Genomic DNA, 25,630 nt, shown 5'->3' with positions numbered 1-25,630 from the left:
CATCATCAAGACTGAAGATCTCCCCTCAATTTCCCTTCAGGAGTTTTGGGTTTTCTTTATGTTTTGTATTCGTTATTCTCTGAGATGTTTTCCTTTTAAGTTATGAACTAAATCCCCTAAATACCTAAGGGGAATGAAACCTAAGATGAATTTTGTTATTATTTTCTGAATTGCATGATAAATATTTAACTTGTTTTTAATTGTGTGTTCTTAATTCTTGTTTTGATATCCAGGATATTGATTCAAGATAAGCTCTTATTCAGAAGAGGAATAGATCCTATCTAAGAGTATATTTGTCATAATTAAGCGGAGATGATTGCGCGCCTAGAGATAGGGTGACAAGATTTTGCCAGATTAGGGTGAAACCTAATAAGAGGATCCATAGATCGAGTTAAGCAACCTTAGGGTGTTAATTAGAGAAACATCTCAATTATTCAATCTAGGGATTAGACGTTATTAGTCTTGAATAAGGATAATAACATAACTTAGGGATCTCTACGGAACAAGTTAAATGAACAAATCGTCCGATTCGGAGCCAGAATAACAAGTAAAGTCTAGGTGGATTTTTCCTTAGGTATTGTCTTAATTCAATTGTTTTCCAAATGTAATCCCCCAATTCTACTTTCTGTGAATTTTTAGTTTAGATAATTAATTAGTTAAAACAAAACCCCCTTTATTCTTAGGCTAGATAATAAAGAGACAGTCATTACTAGTACTTTTAGTTCCTTTGGGTTTGACAATTCGGTCTTGCTAAAACTATATTACTGTTCGATAGGTACACTTGCCTACATCGTCATAATAGTTAGTTTCAAGAACGATTCATTATAACTATTTAAAACCTATCACACGAAAATCGCAATCAATCCTCTCAGCAGAAACTATATGTCCCAGAAATGTGACTTCCCGAAGCCAGTAGTCACACTTGCTGAACTTTGCATACAACTGTTTCTTACGAAGAATCTGTAGAACCACTCTAAGATGCTCATCGTGTTCATCTTCTGTCTTAGAATATACCAAGAAGTCGTCGATGAACAGTACCACAAATTGATCCAAGTAGGGCTGAAATACTCGGTTCATTAAATCCATAAACGTCATCACATATTATTTACTATCATAAAAGTTAGCCCTGTAACACCCCAAACCCAGCTTGGACGTTATGGCCGAATCTGGCGATATCACATGAGAGTGATTTTGAAACTGCATTGACCTTAAAATAGTTTCAATTATTAACTTGCACTTAGTCCGGGAAAACGCGTTCTAATCGATCTAATTTAAAACATTACTTTTACGCGGAAACTCTTAAAACTATTTTCATATGCGTGGTAGTTTTGTAAATATTCGGTACTTTTGAAAACCTGAGCTTTCCTACCACTAGAAGTAAAAACCATAAAGCATTTCAAAATCCAAAATTAAGTAAAATCCGTAAAGGCCTTAATTACATTAAATTTTCCCCAAATAATAATTAAATTATAAGTAAGCAGAAAATAGTCCAAGCGGAAAAACCGTGTGGCCACCGCTGAGTCCTCCGCTGTACCGACCCATCAAGTGTGGGGATTACCTACACAGATTAAACAAAAAAATAAAGGGTGAGTTTTCACAAACTTATTGTGTAATCCTTACAGAAAACAAGAAAATAGGCACATATCAGATCATAAACATAATTAGCCTGGGCCGGAGCCCTTTACAGAAATCAGTATAGGCCTTAGCCCACTTAGATGAAAAATCAAATATATATATTAGGGTCTTGGCCAATCTCAGATACAGTATACAGAACAGAACAGATTAAACAGAGCCCTACCCACCAGCCTCTACATACCAACTCCGTCCAACCCTACATACTATGTGGCTATCAAATTGACCCACCCATCCCTATATACCATGTTGTACCGAATGCGACACATAATCAGATACTTGCAGCTATGCTACTAGATATCAAGGTTAGAAGCCTTTCGAAATACTTCCTCCTTATACATTAACCCAACCCCGATGCAATGTAACATACAATACATGACATGCAAATATGCAAATATACAAATCAGAGGGTCAAGTAACTCTCAACTACCCTATAGTAGGTCCCAGTCGACTTAGGCGACCCAAGCAACCATTTAGAGTGTTGTAGATAATTTATCTCACACGCCTATGTGGCCTACCTGTATGGGCCCACAGGCTCGTGTAGCCCACATTGCCCAAGTTAGCCTTGGCCATGTGGATCACACGGCCTGGCCCAGAATTCCACACACCCGTGTGGGCCCACACGCTCGTGTGTCCTGTACAGCCCAATTGGTTGAGCTCGTGTCTCGCACACGGCCTCACCAGTCATCACACTGTCTCATCATATGCCCGTGTCTTGCGTGCATGGCCTAGCTATCGATCACACGCCCATGTATTGCCACACGGCCTACCACACGGGCGACCACACACTCGTGTAGCGTCGATAGTCTCATTTTTTAACTTTTACTGATTCTCATTTTTTTGTATTTTCGGGTACACACCTGATATCGTTTTGCTGTCTAAATAGTCTCGAGCACTTCAGTACCTAAAATCGACAATTCAAAGTCCTCAGTTTAATGACAAACTGAGACTCAATGAGATTGAAACGAAACATTCCTCCAAATAAAAATCAAATCTCTAACCTTTGATAGAAATGAAGACTCCGCACACTCAACTCACCGATTAAGAACGATTTGCAGACCCTTGGTTAAACCCTAAACACTAACAATACTCTTCTTACTAAACTATTATGAAAAAAAGTTAAGATTCATCGATTATAACTTACCAAAAGCATGACTTGAAGATGAACAATAGGAAGGATTAAAAGAAGAGAAAGAAAACGGACAGAGGGGAAGAGTAAGAGAATTTCGGCAGCAAAAGAATAAAAGAAGTGGGAAAGAGGGAAAAAGAATAGCAAAATTTTCAAAAAAGAAAGAACTGAACAGAATCTAATAACCCCAAAATCCTTTCCCATAATTCTCTCTACCCACTTCCCCCACTTCCTTCACTACTGAGAATTTCTGTTTGACCGAAACTCCCTCGGTCAAACCAGTAAAAATAAACTCTTGTGCTCGCGCAGGGATTCAAACCCCTAACCTCCAACACACTAACACACAACATAACCATCGGATTAACAGCCCCATTCTAATATGAAATTACCAATAATTGAATATAAGCCCGCTGCTCAAGAATAAGGCTTAAATTAGAGAAATACCAAAATTTTCCCAAGACCAAGCTTGAACTTGGGACCTCACATACACACCCAGAATATTTAACCACTGAAGTAGATACACAGTTGTGTGTCACGAATTCTCAAAAACAAAAATATAAATTTTGGGACGTTACAATTCCACCCCCTAAAAGAAAATTTCGGTCTCGAAATTTACCTGATCAAAACAAATGATGATACTGCTGGCATATTGCATCCTCAGGCTCCCACGTAGCCTCCTCAGTGCTATGATTCCACCATAGCACCTTTACTAAAAGAATGAATTTCCTCCTCAGAACTTTAACGTCACAATCCAGAATCTGAACCGGCTCCTCCTCAAAGGTCAGATCTGGTCGAACCTCAATCTCCTCTACGGGAACAATATGCGTGGGATTAGAGCGGTAGCGCTTCAACAATAAAATGTGGAACACATCATGAATGCGATCTAATTCTAGAGGTATCTCCAACTGATATGCAACTAGTCCCACTAGTATCAAAATCTGATACGGCCCAATAAACCGAGGGTTCATCTTGCCCTTGCGACCGAACTTTAATACCTACTTCCATGGAGAGAGCTTGAGAAAAACGAAGTCTCCCACCAAATACTCTATCTCTCGACACTTCATATCTACATAGGACTTCTGCCTATCAGAAGTCGTTTTAAGTCGATCCCGAATCAATCTAACTTTATCCTCGATTTTAGAAACCAATTTTAGGCCCAAAACACGTCACTCGCCCAACTCAGTCCAGCACAAAGGAGTGCGACACTTACGACCATACAGTGCCTTGTAAGCTGTCATCTGTAAACTAGACTGGTAGCTGTTAATATAAGCGAACTCTGCTAATGGCAAGTACTCCTCCCAACTGCCACGGAAGTCAATCTCACAGCTCCTCAACATGTCCTCCAGTATCTGAATCACCCTATTTGATTGACCATCTGTCTGAGGATGAAAAGTGAAGTCTAATCTCGAACCCAGAGCTTCATGAAGTTTCTTCCAAAATCGAGACGTGAAACGTGGATCCCTATCAGAGTTGATCGAGACAGTTACCCCATGTAGCCTCACTATTTTGGAAATGTATAGCTTAGTCAATTTGTACAGAGAGAAGTCTGTCCTGACTTGAATGAAGTGAGCAGACTTGGTCAATCGATCTACGATGACCCCGATAGAATCCTTCTTGGTGGGTGTTAGAGGTAACCCACTAACGAAGTCCATTGTTACTCGCTTCCATTTCCACATCGGTATCTTAACCAGCTGTAGCAAACTCGAAGGTACCTAATGCTCAGCCTTAACCTGCTGACAAGTCAAACAGCATGCAATGAAGTTGGTAACGTCAGGCTTCAACCCCAGCCACTAGTACAACTCTCGCAGATCTCAGTACATTTTATTACCACAGGGATGCATAGCATAAAGACTACTATGCGCTTTCCTCAGAATCAATTGTCTCAAATTCTCATCATTCTATACACAAATCTGACCGCGGAAACATAGTACCCCATCACTGTTCAACCCAAAATCCGTAGTGTTACCACTCTCAATTTGCCCGAACCAAAGGCCCAAAGACTCATCCTTCAACTGTTTACCCTTAATCTGATCTATCCGAGCTGGTTTAACCTGTAGCTCGGCCAAGAAACCGCCATCATCAAATAAACTGAGGCGAGCAAACATTGCCCTCAAATCAGTCACAGCCCTATGTTTCAACGCATCGGCCACCACATTGGCCTTACCAGGGTGATACTCGATATTGCAATCATAGTTTTTAAGTAGTTCAACCCATCTACGCTACTTAAGGTTTAACTCCTTTTGGGTGAGGAGATATTTGAGGCTCTTGTGATCAGTGTAGATAGTACATTTCTCACCGTATAGATAGTGCCTCCACATTTTTAAAGCGAAGACAACCGCTGCCAACTACAAATCATGTGTCGGATAGTTAGCATCATGAGTCTTGAGCTGTTGAGACGCATAAGCAACTATCTTTCCATCTTACATTAGAACACAACTCAGACCTACATTCGATGTATCACTATATACCACGAAATCTTTACTAGGCTCATGCTGTATTAGAACAGGAGCCTGACTTAAACCCTCTTGAGCTTATCAAAGCTTTCCAGCTGTGGATCAGTCCAAACGAAAGGATCTCCCTTACACAGTAGCTTAGTCATCGGAGCTGTAATCAAAGAGAACTCTTTTACGAAACATCGATAATATCCAGCTAGCCCTAGAAAGCTACAGATCTCAAACACATTCTTCGGTTGCTTCCAACCCAGCACAGCCTTAATCTTACGAGGACCAACTCGTATCCTTTCAACAGAAACGACATGTCCCAGAAATGTCACTTCCCGAAGCCATAACTTACACTTGCTGAACTTCGCATGCAACTGTTTCTCATGAAGAATTTGTAGAACCACTCTGAAATACTCATCGTGTTCATCTTCTGTCTTAGAATATACCAAGATGTCGTCGATGAACACTACCACAAACTAATCCAAGTAGGGCTAAAATACTCAGTTCATTAAATCTATAAATGTCGCCGGTACATTAGTCAAACTAAAGGGCATAACTGGGAACTCGTAATGTCTGTATCGAGTCCTAAATACCGTCTTATGCACATCAGCCTCCTTGACCCTTAACTAATAATAACCCGAACGCAGATCAATCTTAGAAAACACAGAAGCCCCTCTAAACTAGTTGAATAAGTCGTCTATCCTCGAAAGTGGGTACTTATTCTTAATTGTTAGCTTGTTCAGCTTCCGATAGTTGATACACATCTGCATTGTCCTATCTTTCTTCTTAACAAAAAGAACAGGTGCTCATCACAGAGACACACTGGGATGAATGAACCCACGGTCTAACAGTTCCTAAATCTGAGCCTTAAGTTCCATAAGCTCTTTCGGTGCCATTTGATAAAGTGGCGATAGACACCGAAGATGTACCAGGAATCAACTCAATCTCAAACTTTACCTCACGGCTCGGAGGCAACCCCGATAACTTCTCAGGAAAGACATCCGAAAAATCTCTTACAGTTCAAATATCCTTAACAGAAGAGTCCCCAGAATCTGAAACACTCACATAAATCAAATAAGCCTCACATCCTTTTCGGACCAACTGTTTCATTACCAAAGCTGAGATCACATTACTCAGGTAGTCACGACCTTCCCCAATCACAATTACCTCGTTGCCCTCATTGGTTCTCAGCACAACTTTTTTTTCGTACAATCTAGACTTACTCAGTGCTTTACCAACCAATCCATCCTTAAAATCAAATCGAACTCCCCAAACGGAAGCTCCATCAAATCTTCCAGAAATAGTATCCCTTAGACCTATAACGGAATGTCTCTATACAATTTACTGACTCGGATAGATTACCTCAAAGGACTTATAACAGTCACCTCACTGTCAGTACTCACAACGGAAATCCCCAAAGTTTCAGACACAATACTAGCTACGTATAAATGTGTAGAGCATATGTCTATCAATGCAAAATAAGGTACTTCATGCATTAAAAACGTACCCGTAATGACGTCTAGAGCATCTCTATCCTCACGGTGACGTGCAGCATAAATCAATGTAGGCTGTCTCACCTCAATCGGTGTAACACCTCTGCCCGCTGCTCTCTGACCTCGGCCCATACCATTACCACCTCTGGCCTGACCTCTGCCCTTGGGTGGCTACTGAACTACTCTCAGTGGCTACGCAATACCAATACCCGTAGCCTGTACTTGATCGGTCCTCAATGAACAATTACGAACACATTGCTCAGTCGACCCACACCTCAAGCATGCCCCAATAGTCCTCCAACACTCATCTGGATGACGTCTACCACAGTGCCTACACAATGCCACCCCAAAAGGTGTAGCAGAAGGCCTTACTCTCACTGGTCCATCAGATCTAGCATTTTTCGTAGGCCTCATCATAGCAATTGAAGGCTCTAATTCCCTCTTATTGTTTCCTTTCTCCCAGTTCTGGTGCTCAGTGCACTTAACCTCCTCGGCGATCTTCGCCTTCTCAACTAGAACAGAGAAATCATGCTCCATTTATAGAGCTATCAGGACTCACAAACTGTCCCTAAGACCATCCTCAAATCGGACACTGATCGCGTGATTCGTAATAAGTAATAAATATTTCTAATGAAGATCAAACCTAGACTAACTATTATCACAATGAAAAGGCAAGTGCACCTATCGAACAATAGTATAGTAATGGCAAGATCGGGTCGTACCCAAGGGAACCAAAAGTACTAGTGATAACTATCTTTTTATTATCTAACCTTGAAATAAAGAGGGGTTGTTTATTAAACTAATTAACTAAACCAATTAACTAATTAAACTAAAGTAAAGAGAACAGTTGGAAAAAGACTTGAAGAAAATTAATTTGATAAAGACGACACCCAAGGAGGAATCCACCTAGATTTCACTTGTTATCTGACTCTGAACCAGACAATTTATTCACTTGACTTGATCCGTGAGACTCCCTAACCTATGTTATTATCCCTTTCGAGACTAATAACGTCTAACCCTCGGTTGAATTAATCAAAATTTCTTTCTTAATTAAAACCCCTAGGGAAGCAGTAAATCACTCTATGGACTCCTATATTAGGTTTCACCCTAATCCGGTAAAATCTCGTAACCCTATTTCTAGGCGTTCGATCAATTCTGCTTAATAATGCCAAATATACTTTTAGACAGGGACTTTTGCTCCTCTACATAAGCACATCAAATCATGAATTAATACCCGAAATATTAACTCAAGCATTAAGAACAAATAATTAAGAACAAATCAAGTATTTATCATACAGTTCAGATAATACTAACAAGATCCATCATAAGTTTCAACCCCCTTAGGTATCTAAGGGGTTTAGTTCATAATAAGATAAGAGTACATCTCAAAAGTATGAAAATAACAAAACATAAAGAAAACTCTAAAACCCCTGAAGGAATTTTGAGAGAGATCTTCAGTCTTGAAGTAGCTCCAGCTTTTGGGATGGATCGTCTGGCTTCCTTCAAGTAATTCCTAGCGTGTGGTTCTGTATTCCAGAAAAATTCTGGAAGAGCCCCCTTCTAAGTCATACTTAGGGTGTTTATATAGGCTTTGGATTGGCTTTTTTCCTCCCTAAGTACCCTTTTTCGTGTAAAATACAACTCTTTGAAAAAGGGACACGCCCGTGTGCCACAGCCGTGTGACGTGTTTGCCAGGCTGTGTTCGATCCGTTAAATTGCACACGGCCGTTTGTGTCAATGGCCAGGCCATGTGAATCGTGAGAGCCTTAGTCGACACCCTCGAAAGACATGGGCGTGTGATCAGCCCGTGTGGCAAGGCTTAGGCCGTGTGATCTTGTCGATTTGGTCTATTTTGTCACTTTTTAGCTCGTTTTTGGCTCCTTTTGACTCTTGGTGCTCTTCTGAGTACACAACATGAAATAACCGGATTGAGAGCACCAAAATCCACAAATCTAGTAGTAAACATCCATAAATATGTTAAGTGTTTGGGGTAAAACTATGTATAATTTGACGTTTATCAGACACAGCACTAATACTCAGTCGCCACCATACCCCGCGTGTAACATCCCGAAATAGGGCCTAAACAGAACAGTGGTTGCAAAACCACAAATCTGAGGTAGAAAAAAATTTATTTTATTATTATTTTGAGGTTCATGGTATGATTGCATGATTGTGTGAAAATTTCATGATGAAATTCTATGCATAAAGTGCTTAAGTTGAGGTTAGGGACTAAATCGAATAATTTGCAAAACTTGCATTCTAGAAGTTTTTAGTATGAAATTGCTTTGGAATATTAATTAGGAGGGTTTAAATAACAATTTGACCAATTTTAAGTTCATGGAAAAAAATTAGGACATGGAAGGAATTTTTGAAAGTTTAGTAAGGAGGGGCAATTTGGTCATTTGGATATTAAATGAATTAAAAAGGGAAAAATAACACAAAAATGGTCATCTTCTCAATTAGTTTCTGCTGATTTTTGCTCTCCTCCATAGCTGGGGTTTCTTCAACTTTCAAGCTTCATAATAAGTGATTCCAAGCCCCGTTTTTAATGATATTTACGTTTTTGGAGTCTCGGTAACTTGATTAAGCTTATTCTAGCAATAATTCAACCTAGGGTTCAAATTTGGAAAAATACCCATATCTGAAATTTGTGTATTTTGGTGTTTTATGATAGAATATGAGGTTTTAAATTATGTTAAACAACTTATGCTACTCGGTTTTAAGTGAAAACGAGTAAAAGGGCTTAAATCAGAAAAAAAATACCAATAGTCATAAGTATATGTTAGAGTGTGATTTTGATATTGCCATAGAAGGAAAAATGATCATGTCATAAAACATAAGAAAATAGGATGAAGTTTAATTTACGAGCCTTGGGGCAAAAGTGCAAATATGTGAAAGTTTAGGGGTAAAATATAATTTTGCCAAAGTTTGGGTCAAGGACTGTTTTAATAAATGTAAATATTAAATAAGTTAAATTTGCTATTATAGATCAAGAAGAACGAAATTGGGAGTAGATCGGGAAAAGAAAAAGTAAAGGACTAAATTGTAAAGTTTAGTCACATTTTGTATCAAGGTAAGTTACAATAAATAAATGCAATATTCTTTTATTTTACATTATTATTGTCAATTTCAGCATTTATATATTTATGTTATGAAAATATTTAAAGTCAATTTAAGGTGAAGTGACAGAGGAAAAGTGTTAGAAAGCCGGTTGAACCCTAGGAATGTTAGGATATTAGGGTTGACAGACGTAATGAAATGAGCCATGTAAGTCCATATTAGAAATATGGCTTTGGAGACGAGATTGAGCCATGTAAGTCCATATTATATATGGAATTGGAGACAGAATAATTCATGTAAGTCCATGTCAAAGACATGGCATTGGCAGGATATTGAAAGACAGGAACGACCCTAGTATCCTTAGTATTCCGAGTGGTTCAACGGGTTAGGGTACGAGTTAAATTACAGTGAATTAACAGCAAAGGAAAAGTAGATTATATTTATGAAAAAGGAAAGGTCAGGTAAGAAAGAAGGTAAGGGAATAAAGAAGAAGATAGAAATTGAGAAGTAAAGAAATTTATGATGTTAGATGATATTATGCATAATTATCCATTATGTTGAATGTTTTGATTTATTTTCTTGTAAGCTTACTAAGCCTAGTGCTTAATCTCTTTATTTTCTTCTTCTTATAGTACTTATCTAGCCACTCGGGGATCGAAGGAAACGTCGGAGGCCGATACACTATCAAAGAAATAACTCGGTATAATTAGACGTTTTGTTTTGGGTATGGCATGTATAGAAACTTAGCTACTTTTGGTATAATATGAAAAATGAATGATGTGTAAATACTTGCTAGTGATTAGCTAATAAAATGGCAAATGATATACATGTTTATTAATATGTATGATTGAATGGTGATTATCACATGAAAATTATGAAAAATGTGAAAGTAACAGAAATGATGTAACTTTGAAAAATCACTAAAAATTGTAGAAACATAGTTTGAAAATGAATAATATATGAAATTAAATCTTATTATGTCTATTTTCTTATGGAATAAGCAAAATAGGTAAAGGTATTATATTTTATGAGATATCTGAGTTTTAGTGAAACAGGGTCAGAGCGATTTCTAGATCCCCTATTTCAACTTTGGAAATTCACCAGAAATTGTAAAAAAACTAATTATAAGGTGTACTTTATATGGTTAGAATCCTTGTTAGTCTAGTTTTAATAGAAACAAATGGCTTAGTCATATGAATTTTGTACAGGAAGAAACATGGTTCGTAGTAAGAAGAGGTCAGTGCAGTCGAGTTTTGAAATAGGGAAAATTTTAACTAATAAACTGTACTAATTGGCCAAGTTAAAAATTCTAGAAAAAAATATTAGTAGATATATATATGAGTCTAGTTTCAGGAAGAATTTACGTATCTTAATTTCGAGTTTTGAAACTCGAGAAATGAATTTGTAAGCAACCATGACGCAAAAAAATAGTTTATTCCGAAAATTAAAATAAGTGGTTTAGAGTTGTTTAAAAGGTAAGATAAGTTTAGTAACACCTCAAGCTTGACTTCGATGACGGTTTTGGGCGTGGGGGTGTTACATTTATTGGTATCAAAATAGGTTTAATCGATTCTCGAAACAGTTAGTGTGAGAAAAAGTCTAGCTATACATGCTATAGTTGTATTTTGATAGTGTGACGACTCTTGACGATTTTTAAATATTTTGTTTTATAGTAATGGATCCCGGGCGAGCTAGTGATGATGATGTAGAAAGTAATGCGTCTGCTCCCGCAGAAGGGGCAGCGCCATCTGAGAATAGGCCAGTAATAGTTGATCAGGGAGGAGTGACTCGAGAAGCTCTCTTCTGAGCTTTGAATGATTTGTTTGCCGAGTTCGTTCGTACTAATCCGGCAGTTAGACCTCCACCCCCTCATGATTCTTAGGCTACCCATGTAGCTCAAACTTCCCCAGTCACAGGTACAGTGGTAAGAGAAAAGCCACCAGTTGATATAATCAGGAAACAAGGGGCAAAAGAGTTCCGAGCAACAAAAGATGATGATGCAGAAATAGCAGAATTTTGGTTAGAAAATACTATCAGAGTTTTTGACGAATTATCTTGTACACCCGACGAATGTATGAAATGTGTAGTATCACTTCTTAGAGACTCAGCCTACTACTGGTGGAAGACACTTGTATCAGTTGTACCGAAAGAGAGGGTCACTTGGGATTTCTTTTAGGAAGAATTTCGTAAAAAGTACATCAGTCAGAGGTTTATTGACCAGAAGAGAAAGGAATTCCTAGAATTGAAACAAGGCAATATGACGGTGACCGATTATGAGCGTGAATTTGTCAGGCTTAGTAAATATGCTCAAGAATGTGTGTCCACAGAGGCTATCATGTGTAAAAGGTTTGAGGATGGGTTAAATGATGATATCCGACTATCAGTGGGTGTCCTAGAAATAAAAGAGTTTATTATTTTAGTTGAGAGAGCCTGTAAGGTAGAGAAGCTGTTAAAAAGAAAAGGCAAAGTTGAGACAGAGACACAAGATACAAAGAAAAGACAGATGAGTAGATCATTTCAGGCTACATTCAAGAGGCCCAAAGAGTTTTCTACCAGATCTAGCTTTTCGACAGGGCAATCTAGTCAGAATAGGGGTAGCAGATTTAAGGATCCGAAGGCTCAGACCACCTCGACTACGGGTGTAGGTAATGTCAGACAAGGTAGATCAGGGTGTCCACGGTGTGGTAGACTTCATTATGGTCCTTGTCGGGCAGGTGAAAATGTTTGCTATAAATGTGGTGCTCCAGATCATTTTGTACGAGAATGTCCAAGTGGCTAGCCGAGAGGTAACACAGAGTGCTAGATCCTAAATGCTCCTACTAGAGGCGATCACCGAGGCAACCGGGAGTAGGAGCAAGTAACAAGGTACCTCTAGAGATTCGTGTGAGACCGGATGTTAGAGCCCTACAAGGATTTATGCTATTCGTGCGCGCGAAGAGGCATCCTCCCCGATGTGATTACGGTACATTTTCTCTACATGATATTAATGTCATTGCTCGATTGATCCGGTTCGACTCATTCTTATGTTTGTATGAAATTGATGCCTAGTATAAGTATGCCTATAGAATCTCTGAATTTGTGATTAAAGTATCGAATCCATTAGGCAAGCATGTATTAGTAGATAAAGTATGTAGAAATTGTCCTTTAATGATTAGAGGCTCTTGTTTTCCAAAGATCTCATGCTATTGCCATTTGATGAGTTTGATGTGATTCTTAGTATGGATTGGTTGACTACACATGATGTGATAGTGAATTGTGGAAAGAAATTCATTGAGTTGAAGTGTGAAAATGGTGAAATTCTTCGGGTTAATTCAGAAGAGTCAAATAGTTTATTTCCCATAATTTCATTATGTCCGCTTCGAAAATGTTTGAGAAAAGGGTATGAAGCTTATCTTGCTTTTGTGTTGAACACTAAAGATCCGAAATTGAAAATTGAATCGATTACTGTGGTATGTGAGTTTCCGATGTGTTTCGGAAGAACTACTAGGTTTGCCTCCTATTAGAAGTTGAGTTTGGTATTGGGTTGATTCCGGTACCACGCCCATTTCTATTGCTCCTTATAGAATGGCTCGTTGGAATTGAAAGAATTGAAAGCTCAGTTGCGAATTAATGAGATAAAGGCTTTGTAAGACCCAGAGTTCACCATGGGTGCACCAAGTGCTATTTGTGAAAAAGAAAGACGGATCGATGAGATTGTGCATAGATTATCGGTAACTTAACAAGGTAACAAGAAAGAACAAGTATCCATTGCCTAGAATTGATGATCTGTTTGATCAATTGAAAGGAGCTACTGTGTTTTCCAAGATAGATTTGAGATCCGGATACTATCGATTCATGAGTTAAAGAGTCAGATGTCTTGAAGGCTGCTTTCCGGACTAGGTATGGTCATTATGAGTTCCTTGTGATGCCATTTGGCTTGACTAATGCTCCTGCCATTTTCATGGACTTAATGAACCGAATTTTCAGACCATACTTAGATAAGTTTGTAGTTGTGTTCATTGATGATATTTTGATTTATTCTCATGATGAGACTGAGCATGCAGAGCATTTGAAAACAGTTTTACAAATTCTGAGAGATAATCAGTTGTATGCCAAGTTCAGCAAAAGTGAGTTCTGGTTACGAGAAGTTGGTTTTCTTGGACATATTGTCTTAGGTGAAGGTATTAAGGTTGATACGAGTAAGATTTCAGCCATTGTTGATTGGAAGCCTCCTAGAAATGTATCAAAAGTTAGAAGTTTTCTTGGTCTTGCCGGATATTATAGACGATTTGTGAAGGGATTTTCCATGATAGCTACCCCGTTGACGAGACTGCTACGGAAGGATGTTAAGTTTGAATGGACTGAGAAGTACCAACAAAGTTTTGACAAGTTAAAGGCATTATTGACGGAAGCTCCTATCTTAGTACAGCCGAAACCAGGTAAAGAATTTGTGATTTATAGTGATGCATCCTTGAATGGGCTCGGTTGTGTACTCATGCAGGAAGAAAAGGTAATTGCTTATGCCTCTAGACAATTGAAGCCACATGAGAAAAATTATCCGACACATGATTTAGAGCTAGCTGCTATTGTATTTGCATTGAAGATTTGGAGACATTATTTGTATGGTGAAAGGTGCCAGATATTTACTGATCATAAAAGCTTAAAATACTTGATGACTCAAAAAGATTTGAATTTGAGGAAAAGAAGATGGTTGGAATTGCTTAAAGATTATGAGTTAGTGATTGATTATCACCCAGGTAAGGTAAATATAGTTGCTGACGCTTTAAGTAGGAAACTTTTATTTACATTGCAAGCTTTGAATACCAATTTAGCCATGTCAGATGATGGTTCTATTTTAGCTGAATTGAGAGCTAAACCGATATTTCTTGAAGAGATTTGTGAAGCTCAGAAAGATGATAATGAGTTACAAGCTAAAAGAGTTCAATGTGAGTAAGGCATAGAGTCAGATTTTCAGATCAGTTCTGACGGTTGTTTGATGTTCAGAGACAGGGTATGCATACTGAAGAATGATGAGCTTATTCAAAGATCTTCTGAGAAGCACATAGTAGTTCGTTGTCTATTCACCCGTAGTACAAAGATGTATAATGATTTGAAGAAAATGTACTGGTGGGTAGGAATGAAAAGAAACATTTCAGAGTTTGTTTCTAGATGCTTGATCTGTTAGCAGGTAAAGGCCGAACATCAGGTACCTTCAGGTTTATTGCAGCCTATGCTAGTCCCTGAATGGAAATGGGATCGAGTTACTATGGATTTTATGACAGGATTGCCATTTACACCGAGAAAGAAAGATGCAGTATGGGTTGTGATTGATAAGTTAACGAAGTCGGCTTATTTTATCCCAGTTCGTATGGATTATTCACTTGACAAGTTGGCCGAGTTATATATTTCAGAGATAGTCAGACTACACGGGGTAACATTATCGATCATTTCAGACAGAGATCCAAGATTTACTTCACGGTTCTGGAAGAAGTTACAAGAGGCTTTAGGTACGAAGTTGAGTTTTAGTACAGCTTTTCATCCTCAAACTGACGGTCAGTCAGAGAGAGTTATTCGGGTACTTGAAGATATGCTTAGATGCTGTGTATTGGAATTTCAAGGCAGTTGGGAAAAATATTTACCATTAGTAGAGTTTTCCTACAATAATAGTTATCAGTCAAGTTTGAAGATAAGGCAAACTAAGTCCACGTTTTATTGGACCGTTTGAAGTAATTGAGAGAGTCGGACCATTAGCATATCGGTTAGCTTTGCCGATTGAGTTAGAGAAGATTCATAATGTATTTCATGTGTCTATGCTTAGTCGTTATCGTTCAGATCTGTCACATGTGATTTCTCAGACAGAGGTTGAGATTCAACTAGACATGACTGACGGTGAAGAACCGGTAAAGATTCTAGCTCGAGAGGTAAAGCAATTAAGGAACAAAAGTATTGCACTTGTGAAAGTACTATGGAATAGACACGGGGTAGATGAGGCTACATGGGAACCCGAAGAGGCTATGCGAAAATAGTACCTAAATCTCTTCACAGGTAAGATTTTCGGGACGAAAATCCCTAAAGGGGGGAGAAATGTAACATCCTGAAATAGGGCCTAAACGGAACAGTGGTTGCGAAACCACAAATTCGAGGTAGAAAAAAATTTATTTTATTACTATTTTGAGATTCATGGTATGATTGCATGATTGTGTGAAAATTTCATGATGAAATTCTATGCATAAAGTGCTTAAGTTTAGGTTAGGGACTAAATCGAATAATTTGCAAAACTTGCATTCTAGAAGTTTTTAGTATGAAATTGCTTTGGAATATTAATTAGGAGGGTTTAAATAACAATTTAACCAATTTTAAGTTCATGGACAAAAATTAGGACATGGAAGGAATTTTTGAAAGTTTAGTAAGGAGGGGCAATTTGGTCATTTGGATATTAAATGAATTAAAAAGGGAAAAATAACACAAAAATGGTCATCTTCTCAATTAGTTTCTTCTGATTTTTGCTCTCCTCCATAGCTGGGGTTTCTTCAACTTTCAAGCTTCATAGTAAGTAATTCCAAGCCCCGTTTTTAATGATATTTACGTTTTTGGAGTCTCGGTAACTTGATTAAGCTTATTCTAGCAATAATTCAACCTAGGGTTCATATTTGGAAAAATACCCATAGCTGAAATTTGTGTATTTTGGTGTTTTATGATAGAATATGAGGCTTTAAATTATGTTAAACAACTGATGCTACTCGGTTTTAAGTGAAAACGAGTAAAAGGGCTTAAATCGGAAAAAAAATACCAATAGTCATAAGTATATGTTAGAGTGTGATTTTGATATTGCCATAGAAGGGAAAAATGATCATGTCATAAAACATAAGAAAATAGGATGAAGTTTAATTTACGAGCCTTGGGGCAAAAGTGCAAATATGTGAAAGTTTAGGGGTAAAAATATAATTTTGCCAAAGTTTGGGTCAAGGACTGTTTTAATAAATGTGAATATTAAATAAGTTAAATTTTCTATTATATATCAAGAAGAACGAAATTCGGGAGTAGATCGGGGAAAAGAAAAAGTAAAGGACTAAATTGTAAAGTTTAGTCACATTTTGTATCAAGGTAAGTTACAGTAAATAAATACAATATCTTTTATTTTACATTATTATTGTCAATTTCCAGCATTTATATATTTATGTTATGAAAATATTTAAAGTCGAATTTAAGGTGAAGTGACAGAGGAAAAGTGTTAGAAAGCCCGGTTGAACCCTCGGAATGTTAGGATATTAGGGTTGACAGACGTAATGAAATGAGCCATGTAAGTCCATATTAGAAATATGGCTTTGGAGACGAGATTGAGCCATGTAAGTCCATATTATATATGGCATTGGAGACAAGAATAATTCATGTAAGTCCATGTCAAAGACATGGCATTGGCGAGATATTGAAAGGCGAGAACGACCTAGTATCCTTAGTATTCGAGTGGTTCAACGGGTTAGGAGTGCGAGTTAAATTACAGTGAATTAACAGCAAAGGAAAAGTAGATTATATTTATGAAAAGGAAAGGTCGGGTAAGAAAGAAGGTAAGGGAATAAAGAAGAAGATAGAAATTGAGAAGTAAAGAAATTTATGATGTTAGATGATATTATGCATAATTATCCATTATGTTGAATGTTGTGATTTATTTGCTTGTAAGCTTACTAAGCCTAGTGCTTAATCTCTTTATTTTCTTCTTCTTATAGTACTTATCTAGCCACTCGGGATCGAAGGAAGCGTCGAAGGCCGATCACACTATCAAAGAAATAACTCGGTATAATTAGGCGTTTTGTTTTGGGTATGGCATGTATAGAAACTTAGCTACTTTTGGTATAATATGAACAATGAATGATGTGTAAATACTTGCTAGTGATTAGCTAATAAAATGGCCGATGATATACATGTTTATTAATATGTATGATTGAATGGTGATTATCACATGAAAATTATGAAAAATGTGAAAGTAACAAAAATGACGTAACTTTGAAAAATCACTAAAAATTGTAGAAACATAGTTTGAAGATGAATAATATATAAAGCTTATTATGTCTATGTTCTTATGGAATAAGCAAAATAGGTAAAGGTATTATATTTTATGAGATATCTGAGTTTTAGTGAAATAGGGTCAGAGCGATTTCTAGATCCCCTATTTCAACTTTGGAAATTCACCATAAATTGTACAAAACTAATTAGAAGGTGTACTTTATATGGTTAGAATCCTTGTTAGTCTAGTTTTAATAGAAACAAATGGCTTAGTCGTATGAATTTTGTACAGGAAGAAACATGGTTCGTAGTAAGAAGAGGTCAGTGCAGTCAAGTTTTGAAACAGGGAAAACTTTAACTAATCAACTATACTAATTGGACAAGTTAAAATTTCTAGAAAAAAAAATTAGTAGATAGATATATGAGTCTAGTTTCAGGAAAAATTTACAGATCTTAATTTTGAGTTTTGAAACTCGAGAAATGAATTTTTAAACAACCATGACGCAGAAAAACAGTTTATTTCGAAAATTAAAATAAGTGGTTTAGAGTTGTTTAAAAGATAAGATAAGATTAGTAACACCTCAAGCTTGACTCCGGTGACAGTTTCGGGCGTGGGGGTGTTACACCGCGCATAACGGCTCAACCTTAGGAACTCAGCCTCATACTCGGCCACTGAACGGTCTCCCTGGATGAGATTAAGGAACTCACACCTCCTGGCATCAATATATCTGGCCCCCACATACTTACCCTGGAAAGTAGTCTTAAAATTATCCCAGGTCAATCGGTCGAGCTGAGTGCCATTCTTAACCGTCAACCACCACTGGTATGCCCCATCACAAAGTAGAGATACAAGCCCCTTAAGCTTCTACTTGACGGTAAAATTCAAGTCGTCCATAATTCTCTCCATGGCCTCCCTCCAGTACTCAGCCACGTTAGGGATGACTCCAGCGGCACCCTTGAATAAATCAGCCCCATTGGATCGGAGTCATTTCTAACCGACCCTCGGCCCCCAGAATCAGTATTGGGCCCAGCGACCCTCTCCAAAATCTGTAACATGGCTTGGGACAGTGCGTCGTCTCCAGCCACATATCATGGGACCCAAACCCAAACTCTATCGCAGGTGATATCGGCGTCTCGCTAGTATCCAGATTCGAAATAGTATCAGATGCCAAGGACTCAGCTTGAGCCCCTCTATGACCCTTACCACGGCCTCTAGTACCGCGTCCACGAGTACCTCGTGTGCTCATCGTAAATTTTAGAATTTATCTGTATTAACAGTTTTATGCATTAGTTACAGTTCCAATATTTATTAACAGATATTTTATGCAGTACAGTATCAGAATATTCAGAGTCGGTTATCACGGGTAGTAGTCTTACTACAATTTTTAATCTACACTACCTAGAGTGTTTTCAGTGTAATATACTACCTAAAGTAGTTTCAGTATATTCTACTCATATTTTTAGACAATTTTAAATAGAGTTTCAGAGAACTCACAAGCTCGACGCCGGAGACTCGGTGTACCACATACTTATTTCAAAAATATTTCAAATTATTTACAAATAATTTCTTTAAAACCAATCTTTAAAACCCAAATTCACAGCCAAGTTTTGTAACTTGGCTCTAATACCACTAAATGTAACATCCCAAACCCGGCCTGGACGTTATGACCAAATCTGGCAATATCACATGAGAGTGATTTTGAAACCGCATTGACCTTAAAATAGTTTCAATTATTAACTTGCATTTAGTCTGAGAAAACGCGTTCTAATCGATCTAATTTAAAACATTACTTTTACGCGAAAGATTTTAAAACCATTTTCGTATACGTGGTAGTTTTGTAAATATTCGGTACTTTTGAAAACCCGAGTTTTCCTACCACTAGCAGTAAAAACCATAAAGCATTTTAAAATCCCAAATTAAGTAAAATTCGTAAAGGCCTTAATTACATCAAATTTTCCCTAAATAATAATTAGATTATAGGTAAACAGAAAATAGTCTAAGTGGAAAAATCGTGTGGCCACTGCTGAGTCCTCCACTGTACCAATACGTCAAGTCTGGGGATTACCTACACAGATTAAACAGAAAAAAAAAAGGGTGAGTTTTCGCAAACTCAGTGTGTAACCCCCACAGAAAACATGCCAACAGGAAAATATTAGATCATAATCATAATCAGTCTGGGTCGGAGCCCCTTAGAGAAATCAGTGTAGGCCTTAGCCCATTCAGATGCAGAATCAGATATGTATATCAAGGCCTTAGCCTATCTCAGATACAGTATGTAGAACAGAACAGATTAAACAAAGTCCTACCCATAAGCCTCTAAACACTAACTCCGTCCAACCCTACACACCATGTGGGGATCAAATCGACCCACCCATCCCTACACACCATGCTGTACTGAATGTGACACATAATTAGATAATTTCAACTGTGCTACCAGATATCAGGCTTAGGAGCCTTTCGGAATATTTCCTCCATATACATTAACCCAACCCCGATGCAATGCAGCATACAATACATGACATGCAAATATGCAATTAACAGATCATACATGCAAATCGGTGAGCATGCTAAGGCACGCATACACATAGTCAAATCACGAAATCAGGGGGTAAAGTAACTCTCATCGACCCTACAGTAGGTCCCAGTCGACTTGGGCGACCCAAGCAACCTTTCAAAGTGTTTCAGAAAATTGGGCTCACAACCGTGTGGGCCCAGACGCTCGTGTGGCCCACACGGCCCAAGTTAACCTTGGCCGTGTAGATCACATGACCTGGCCTAGAATTCTACATGCCCGTGTGGGTCACCTGTGTGGCCCAGACAACCCAATTGGTTGAGCCCATATCTCGCACACGGCCTCACCGGCCATCACACGGTCGTGTCATGCGCCCGTGTCTTGCGCGCATGGCCTGGCTTGTTGATCACAGGTCCGTGTACTGCCACACAGCCTCACTTGTGTGACGTCGACAGTCTCATTTTTTAGCTTTCATCGATTCTTATTTTCTGTATTTTCGGGTACACACCTGATATCGTTTTGCTGTCTAAATAGTCTCGAGCACTCCAGTACTTAAAATCGACAATTCAAAGTCCTCAATTTAATGACAAACCGAGACTCAATGAGATTGAAACAAAACATTCCTCCAAATAAAAATTGAATCTCTTACCTTTGATCGAAACGAAGCCTCCGCGCACTCAACTCACCGATTAGGAGTGATTCGCAGACCCTTGGTTAAACCCTAAACACCAACAATACTCTTCTTACTAAACTATCATGAAAAATAGTTAAGATTCATCGATTATAACTTATTGAAAGCGCGACTCGAAGATGAACAACAGAACCGGTTGAAAGAAGAGAAGGAAAAAGGACAGAGGGGAAGAGTAAGAGAAATTCTGCAGCAAAAGAACAAAGGAAGTGGGAAAGAGGGAAAAAGAATAGCCAAATTTTCAAAAAAGAAAAAAAAAAACTTAACTGAACAGAATTTGATAACCCCCAAATCCTTTCCCTTAATTCTCTCTATCCACTTCCTCCACTACTCAGAATTTCCATTTGACTGAAACTCCCTCAGCCAAACGAGCAAAAATAAACTTCCATGCTCTCGCAGGGATTCAAACCCCTGACCTCCAACATACCAACACACAACTTAACCATCAGATCAATAGGCCCATTCTGATATCAAATTATCAATAATTGAATATAAGCCCGCTGCTCAAGAATAAGGCTTAAATCAGAGAAATAACAAAATTTTCTCAATAACAGATTTGAACTTGGGACCGCACACACACACACCTAGAACACTTAACCACTGAAGTAGATACACAATTGTGTGTCACGAATTCTCAAAAACAAAAATATAAATTTTGGGGCGTTACAAGCCCAAATCAAAAGTGATCTAATTTGGTTAAGGTTTATTGGGCCATAGTTATTAAAAAAAGTATTGGCTAAATATGTGTAGATACTTTAGTAACTAATTTCTAATTGATGATAGACTTGTTAGAAATTAAAGTTAATATGCAAAACTTATATATTAGGGTTATTGTCCCCATATTATATATACGTAAATTTTCTAATATCTCATTTTTAAAAAAGAGAGTTACCTTTTCTGAATTACTTGTGTGCTAATTTGGATCAAAACCATAAGATCCGAAAATTTCAAGAAATCAATGGATTCAAATATATTTCTGTATTTAGTTTTGTTCTTGATTTAATATTGATGATTTGACATGATAAATCCTAGTTTGTTAAGTTTTATATTAAATCTTTTTTTACAGTTCTAACAATAGGACTATGAATTTTTATAGTATGTGACCCACTATATTCCGTACGGTGGCAAAAATAACATAAAGGGAAGTCAAACTACATTTTATTCTTTTTATTAGAAAATGGGTATATTAGTCTCACAATGACACATGATGTGCCAAATATACATTATGCTAACATACATAGACCAATTTTTAATATTAAAAATAAATTAAATTTTTAATAGAAAAATTAGTTTACTTTTTGATCTAATGTACATAAACTGATTCACCCATTTATTGAGTAAAAAAATAAAATGTACATTGACTCCTATTACAAAGCCTCCATGATAGGTAGAGTCAACAAAAGTTATGAGAACTTTATCGAGTGCGATAGTAATAGTCTCTAAATAATATTGATGTGATCTGCCAACGATCCACATGACAAATAGACATAAATCTTCAATGGGACGAGCCATTTTACGGGCGAACCCCTCATTGATCAAGATGACAAGAAACTAGGTTATATATAATATAAGGAAAGCCAAGATAGGCTAATATTGGTTTCATTTAAATCATCCTGCATGGACTTAAGTTATGATGTCTTGAACACACATGTTTCTAACAGCCAACAGTTTGGCCAAACCACTATACAACTCATACAATATTTAATAACAGTCTACAAGCTAAATTTAATCTCCATAAACAACTCTTCTCCTCTCATGCAACAAAATTTAACCTGCTTTATTTCATCTCTTTCGTCGCTTCGTCTCCACCTGAAAGAGATCGAAAAAAGATGAAAAGTAGGACAAAATATATTAATGAAAAAACAATGATGAAAGTAACCAAAATATGATAAAAAAAAGTCCAGTTTTATCGGTATTTAACTGGTTTATCCAGTTTCCCTTTTTTTTACAGGTTCACTAATTTGCTGATTCAACTAATATAGTTGAATTGCCAAACCAACCGGTTTCCAACACAAACAATTGAATAGGCTGGTCCAGGATGGTTTTTACAACCATGCTGGCATAATATGATTGCCTATACCTCTCTAAGAGACCACCTGCTAATGCACTTAGGTTAAATGTTTGGGCACACATGTAGGTGAAATGAAAGAATAACTATGTACACTATGCTCAATAAAGACCAAAAACCAACCGAAAGCTCATGCACGTGAGTAGGTAGGTTTCAACAATATATCATGCTATACGCGAGCAGTCAAACCAGATCTATATCGATGAAAACTACAATAGATAATCAGCCAGATATTAACTCCAATATTATATCCAAAAACGCTATGGCACTTAAACAGAAATATAATCATTGTTTTAGGGAAAAGGGTGAAAATTGATTACCATCCCCTATGTTCCATGAAAAAAATGAGCTTTTCTATCTATTTACAATCACTAGCACTAACATAGATAACCAACATTAACTTGAGATTTTGAGTGCGCGTGGTCCATAAAGGCTATATATCCCATTATTTTTAGGTAAAACATTTTTGAATTCATTGGCTAACCCAGTTTGGAAGCACTCAAGTATAATGGCACCTAATGTAGAGCTTGCAAGCTACTACGGAAAACAATAGGCTTGGTGAAACAAACACGCACATAGAGTCAAATACAAAGTCACATTCTGTGAGAAAACATGAACTCTTATCACTGTTTTAAAATAACTTAGCTACCGGTTATATGTTAATTGTTATCGAACAACAATATGTCAATACCCCTTCCATGTTGCATGTGGGTGATGCAAGATTTGCACACGATATGTCGATAACAGTATTTGTTAAAGGGAAAGCTAATTAGTCTAAAAACAGTTTTACCTTTTCATCAGAATCAGATACCGGTGATGAATGAAATCCATTCTGTGATCTTTTGGCATCATCCTCGGTACATTCAAAACACACGAAATGATCCAACATTTTTGCTTCTTCAATTGTCATGTCCACACAAGCAGGATGATACCTCCAAGAATGGTAAGATGAACATTACATCAATCTCAAAAGTTATTGGAGAGATGGTGCCGGGAAACTGTAAAAGGAAATATAGAACACCATACCAGTCCTTGCAGCCCTCACATTGTACCATGAGATCATCGGGGTTGTATGGCATCTCACATTTGCAGTACCTTCAAAAACAGAAAAAACCCAGGGACACCAAAGAATCAATGCCATATTTCCTATACCTGAAAATCATATTCCACAAACCAACACATCATGGTACTCACACAGCAACCCGGTCAGGCGTAAAGGCTCCGGTAACAGCTTTATACTCGAATCTACAAAAGTAATCCTCAGCTCCAACATTCTCAAGCTTAGAATAGTTCTTGAAAGAATGAACAATGCACTTCCCTTCAATGGTTTGAGCACTCTGCACATCATAGTGATCAGATAAAAACAGCTCCTTTGCTCCATGGAACTGCCTCCTTCCTCCAAGTGATTCCTCTGGACGATAATACCATCGGACTCGAACCTTCACGTTGTTCCTACTATCCGATTCGATTTTTTCAACCCGTGCCACATACGGAGGCTTACCATTATCCGGAGGACGCATCAAAACACAATCCCCAACTGCAAAAAAAAACATCAAGCTTCCACTCTTAGCTATCACAAACTACCTTTTTCATTTTCTTTCTCTGTACAAGCAATTACATTACAATAATCAAATGGTGAGGGAAAATGGGTTACCAACACAAGGATCAACCCCGGCCCTAACCCCAATCAATTTGGACTCACACAAGTTTTCCCACTAAACCAATGGCTTGATTGACCACAAACTACATTATTCATAACATCTATCTACACTTATATGCATAGATTGATGTTAATATACATTTGAGAGAAGAATTTGCATAAGCCACCACCTTTACTCTGCCAATAGACTTACATCGTTCAACAAGCAAAATCCAACCACAAAAACAACCCAATGCTAATTATCATATTAGAAAATTTCGAATTGATATGGCACGAAATGACAAGATTCGAAAATTCCCACAATTTTTTTTTCCTTCGAATAAACAATTTGTTTTTAGTGTCGCATATACGTATTCGTAGATGTATACATGTATACATACATATAAATCACTGTACCTCTTACAACTTTGTTAGTGCCTCTGATGGTGAAAGAGTCGAGGTCCTTTTTCCCTGGTTTGGACTTGGGAGCTAAGGAGCCAGGTCTTGTTTTCGCCATGGAAGATAGGGTTTTTAGGTATCAAAGTTCCAATCTTTTTAGCTCAAAATGGGGTAAAGTATGAAGTTTTGAAGAATTAAAAGGAAGGATTGAAAGGAGTGGAAACCCTAAGTTCCTTGAACAAGTGAAGTGTAAAGTAATTATATTTGTTCATTAATAATGTGGATAAATTAAAAGTGCATTTTGGGTGTCTGTAATTTTCTGATTTTTCATATCTGAGTTATTGTCTTTTGTTTTGGCTAATTAGATGGTGCCACGTTCACTTCCATTGCCTTTGCCATTTTTTAACCCTTTTTTTCTTGTTCTTTTTTTTTTCTTTTCCCATAATAGGAGAAGAACAGTTCATTCATCAGTGGTGAGGAACAAAGAGGCACCATCAGGTTCAGCACCATGTTTCAACTGGATTAATGCAAAGGACATGATATACAGCTGGAGATTGGCGACACTCAAAGCTGTACGTATAATCCTCG

At 37.5% G+C, this 25,630-nt stretch overlaps 1 protein-coding gene across 1 annotated transcript; it reads right to left on the bottom strand.

Moving 5' to 3' along the window:
* Window positions 1–22,492: 22,492 nt before the first annotated feature.
* On the bottom strand, window positions 22,493–25,360 carry LOC108471049 (chromatin remodeling protein EBS-like). Its single transcript, XM_017772619.2, has 5 exons — window positions 25,061–25,360; window positions 24,199–24,541; window positions 24,031–24,099; window positions 23,795–23,936; window positions 22,493–22,745 (listed from the first exon to the last, which is right to left on the bottom strand). Exons 1-5 carry the CDS (start codon window positions 25,158–25,160, stop codon window positions 22,719–22,721), a joined length of 681 nt encoding a protein of 226 aa, XP_017628108.1. The 5' UTR covers window positions 25,161–25,360; the 3' UTR covers window positions 22,493–22,718.
* Between the last annotated feature and the right edge of the window lie 270 nt (window positions 25,361–25,630).

Source organism: Gossypium arboreum, chromosome 9, assembly GCF_025698485.1.
Source record: "Gossypium arboreum isolate Shixiya-1 chromosome 9, ASM2569848v2, whole genome shotgun sequence".
Taxonomy (NCBI): Eukaryota; Viridiplantae; Streptophyta; class Magnoliopsida; order Malvales; family Malvaceae; genus Gossypium; species Gossypium arboreum.
This window is presented reverse-complemented; position numbering and strand designations above follow the sequence as displayed.

What these genes read in the sequence shown, in the direction of transcription:
- LOC108471049 (XM_017772619.2), bottom strand. Translation starts at nt 25,160, where the DNA reads ATGGCGAAAACAAGACCTGGCTCCTTAGCTCCCAAGTCCAAACCAGGG. An exon ending in ACGCCTGACCGGGTTGCTGT is followed by an intron (nt 24,100 to 24,198) that starts GTGAGTACCATG and finishes CTGTTTTTGAAG; the next exon opens with GTACTGCAAATGTGAGATGC. An exon ending in TGTGAGGGCTGCAAGGACTG is followed by an intron (nt 23,937 to 24,030) that starts GTATGGTGTTCT and finishes CCATTCTTGGAG; the next exon opens with GTATCATCCTGCTTGTGTGG.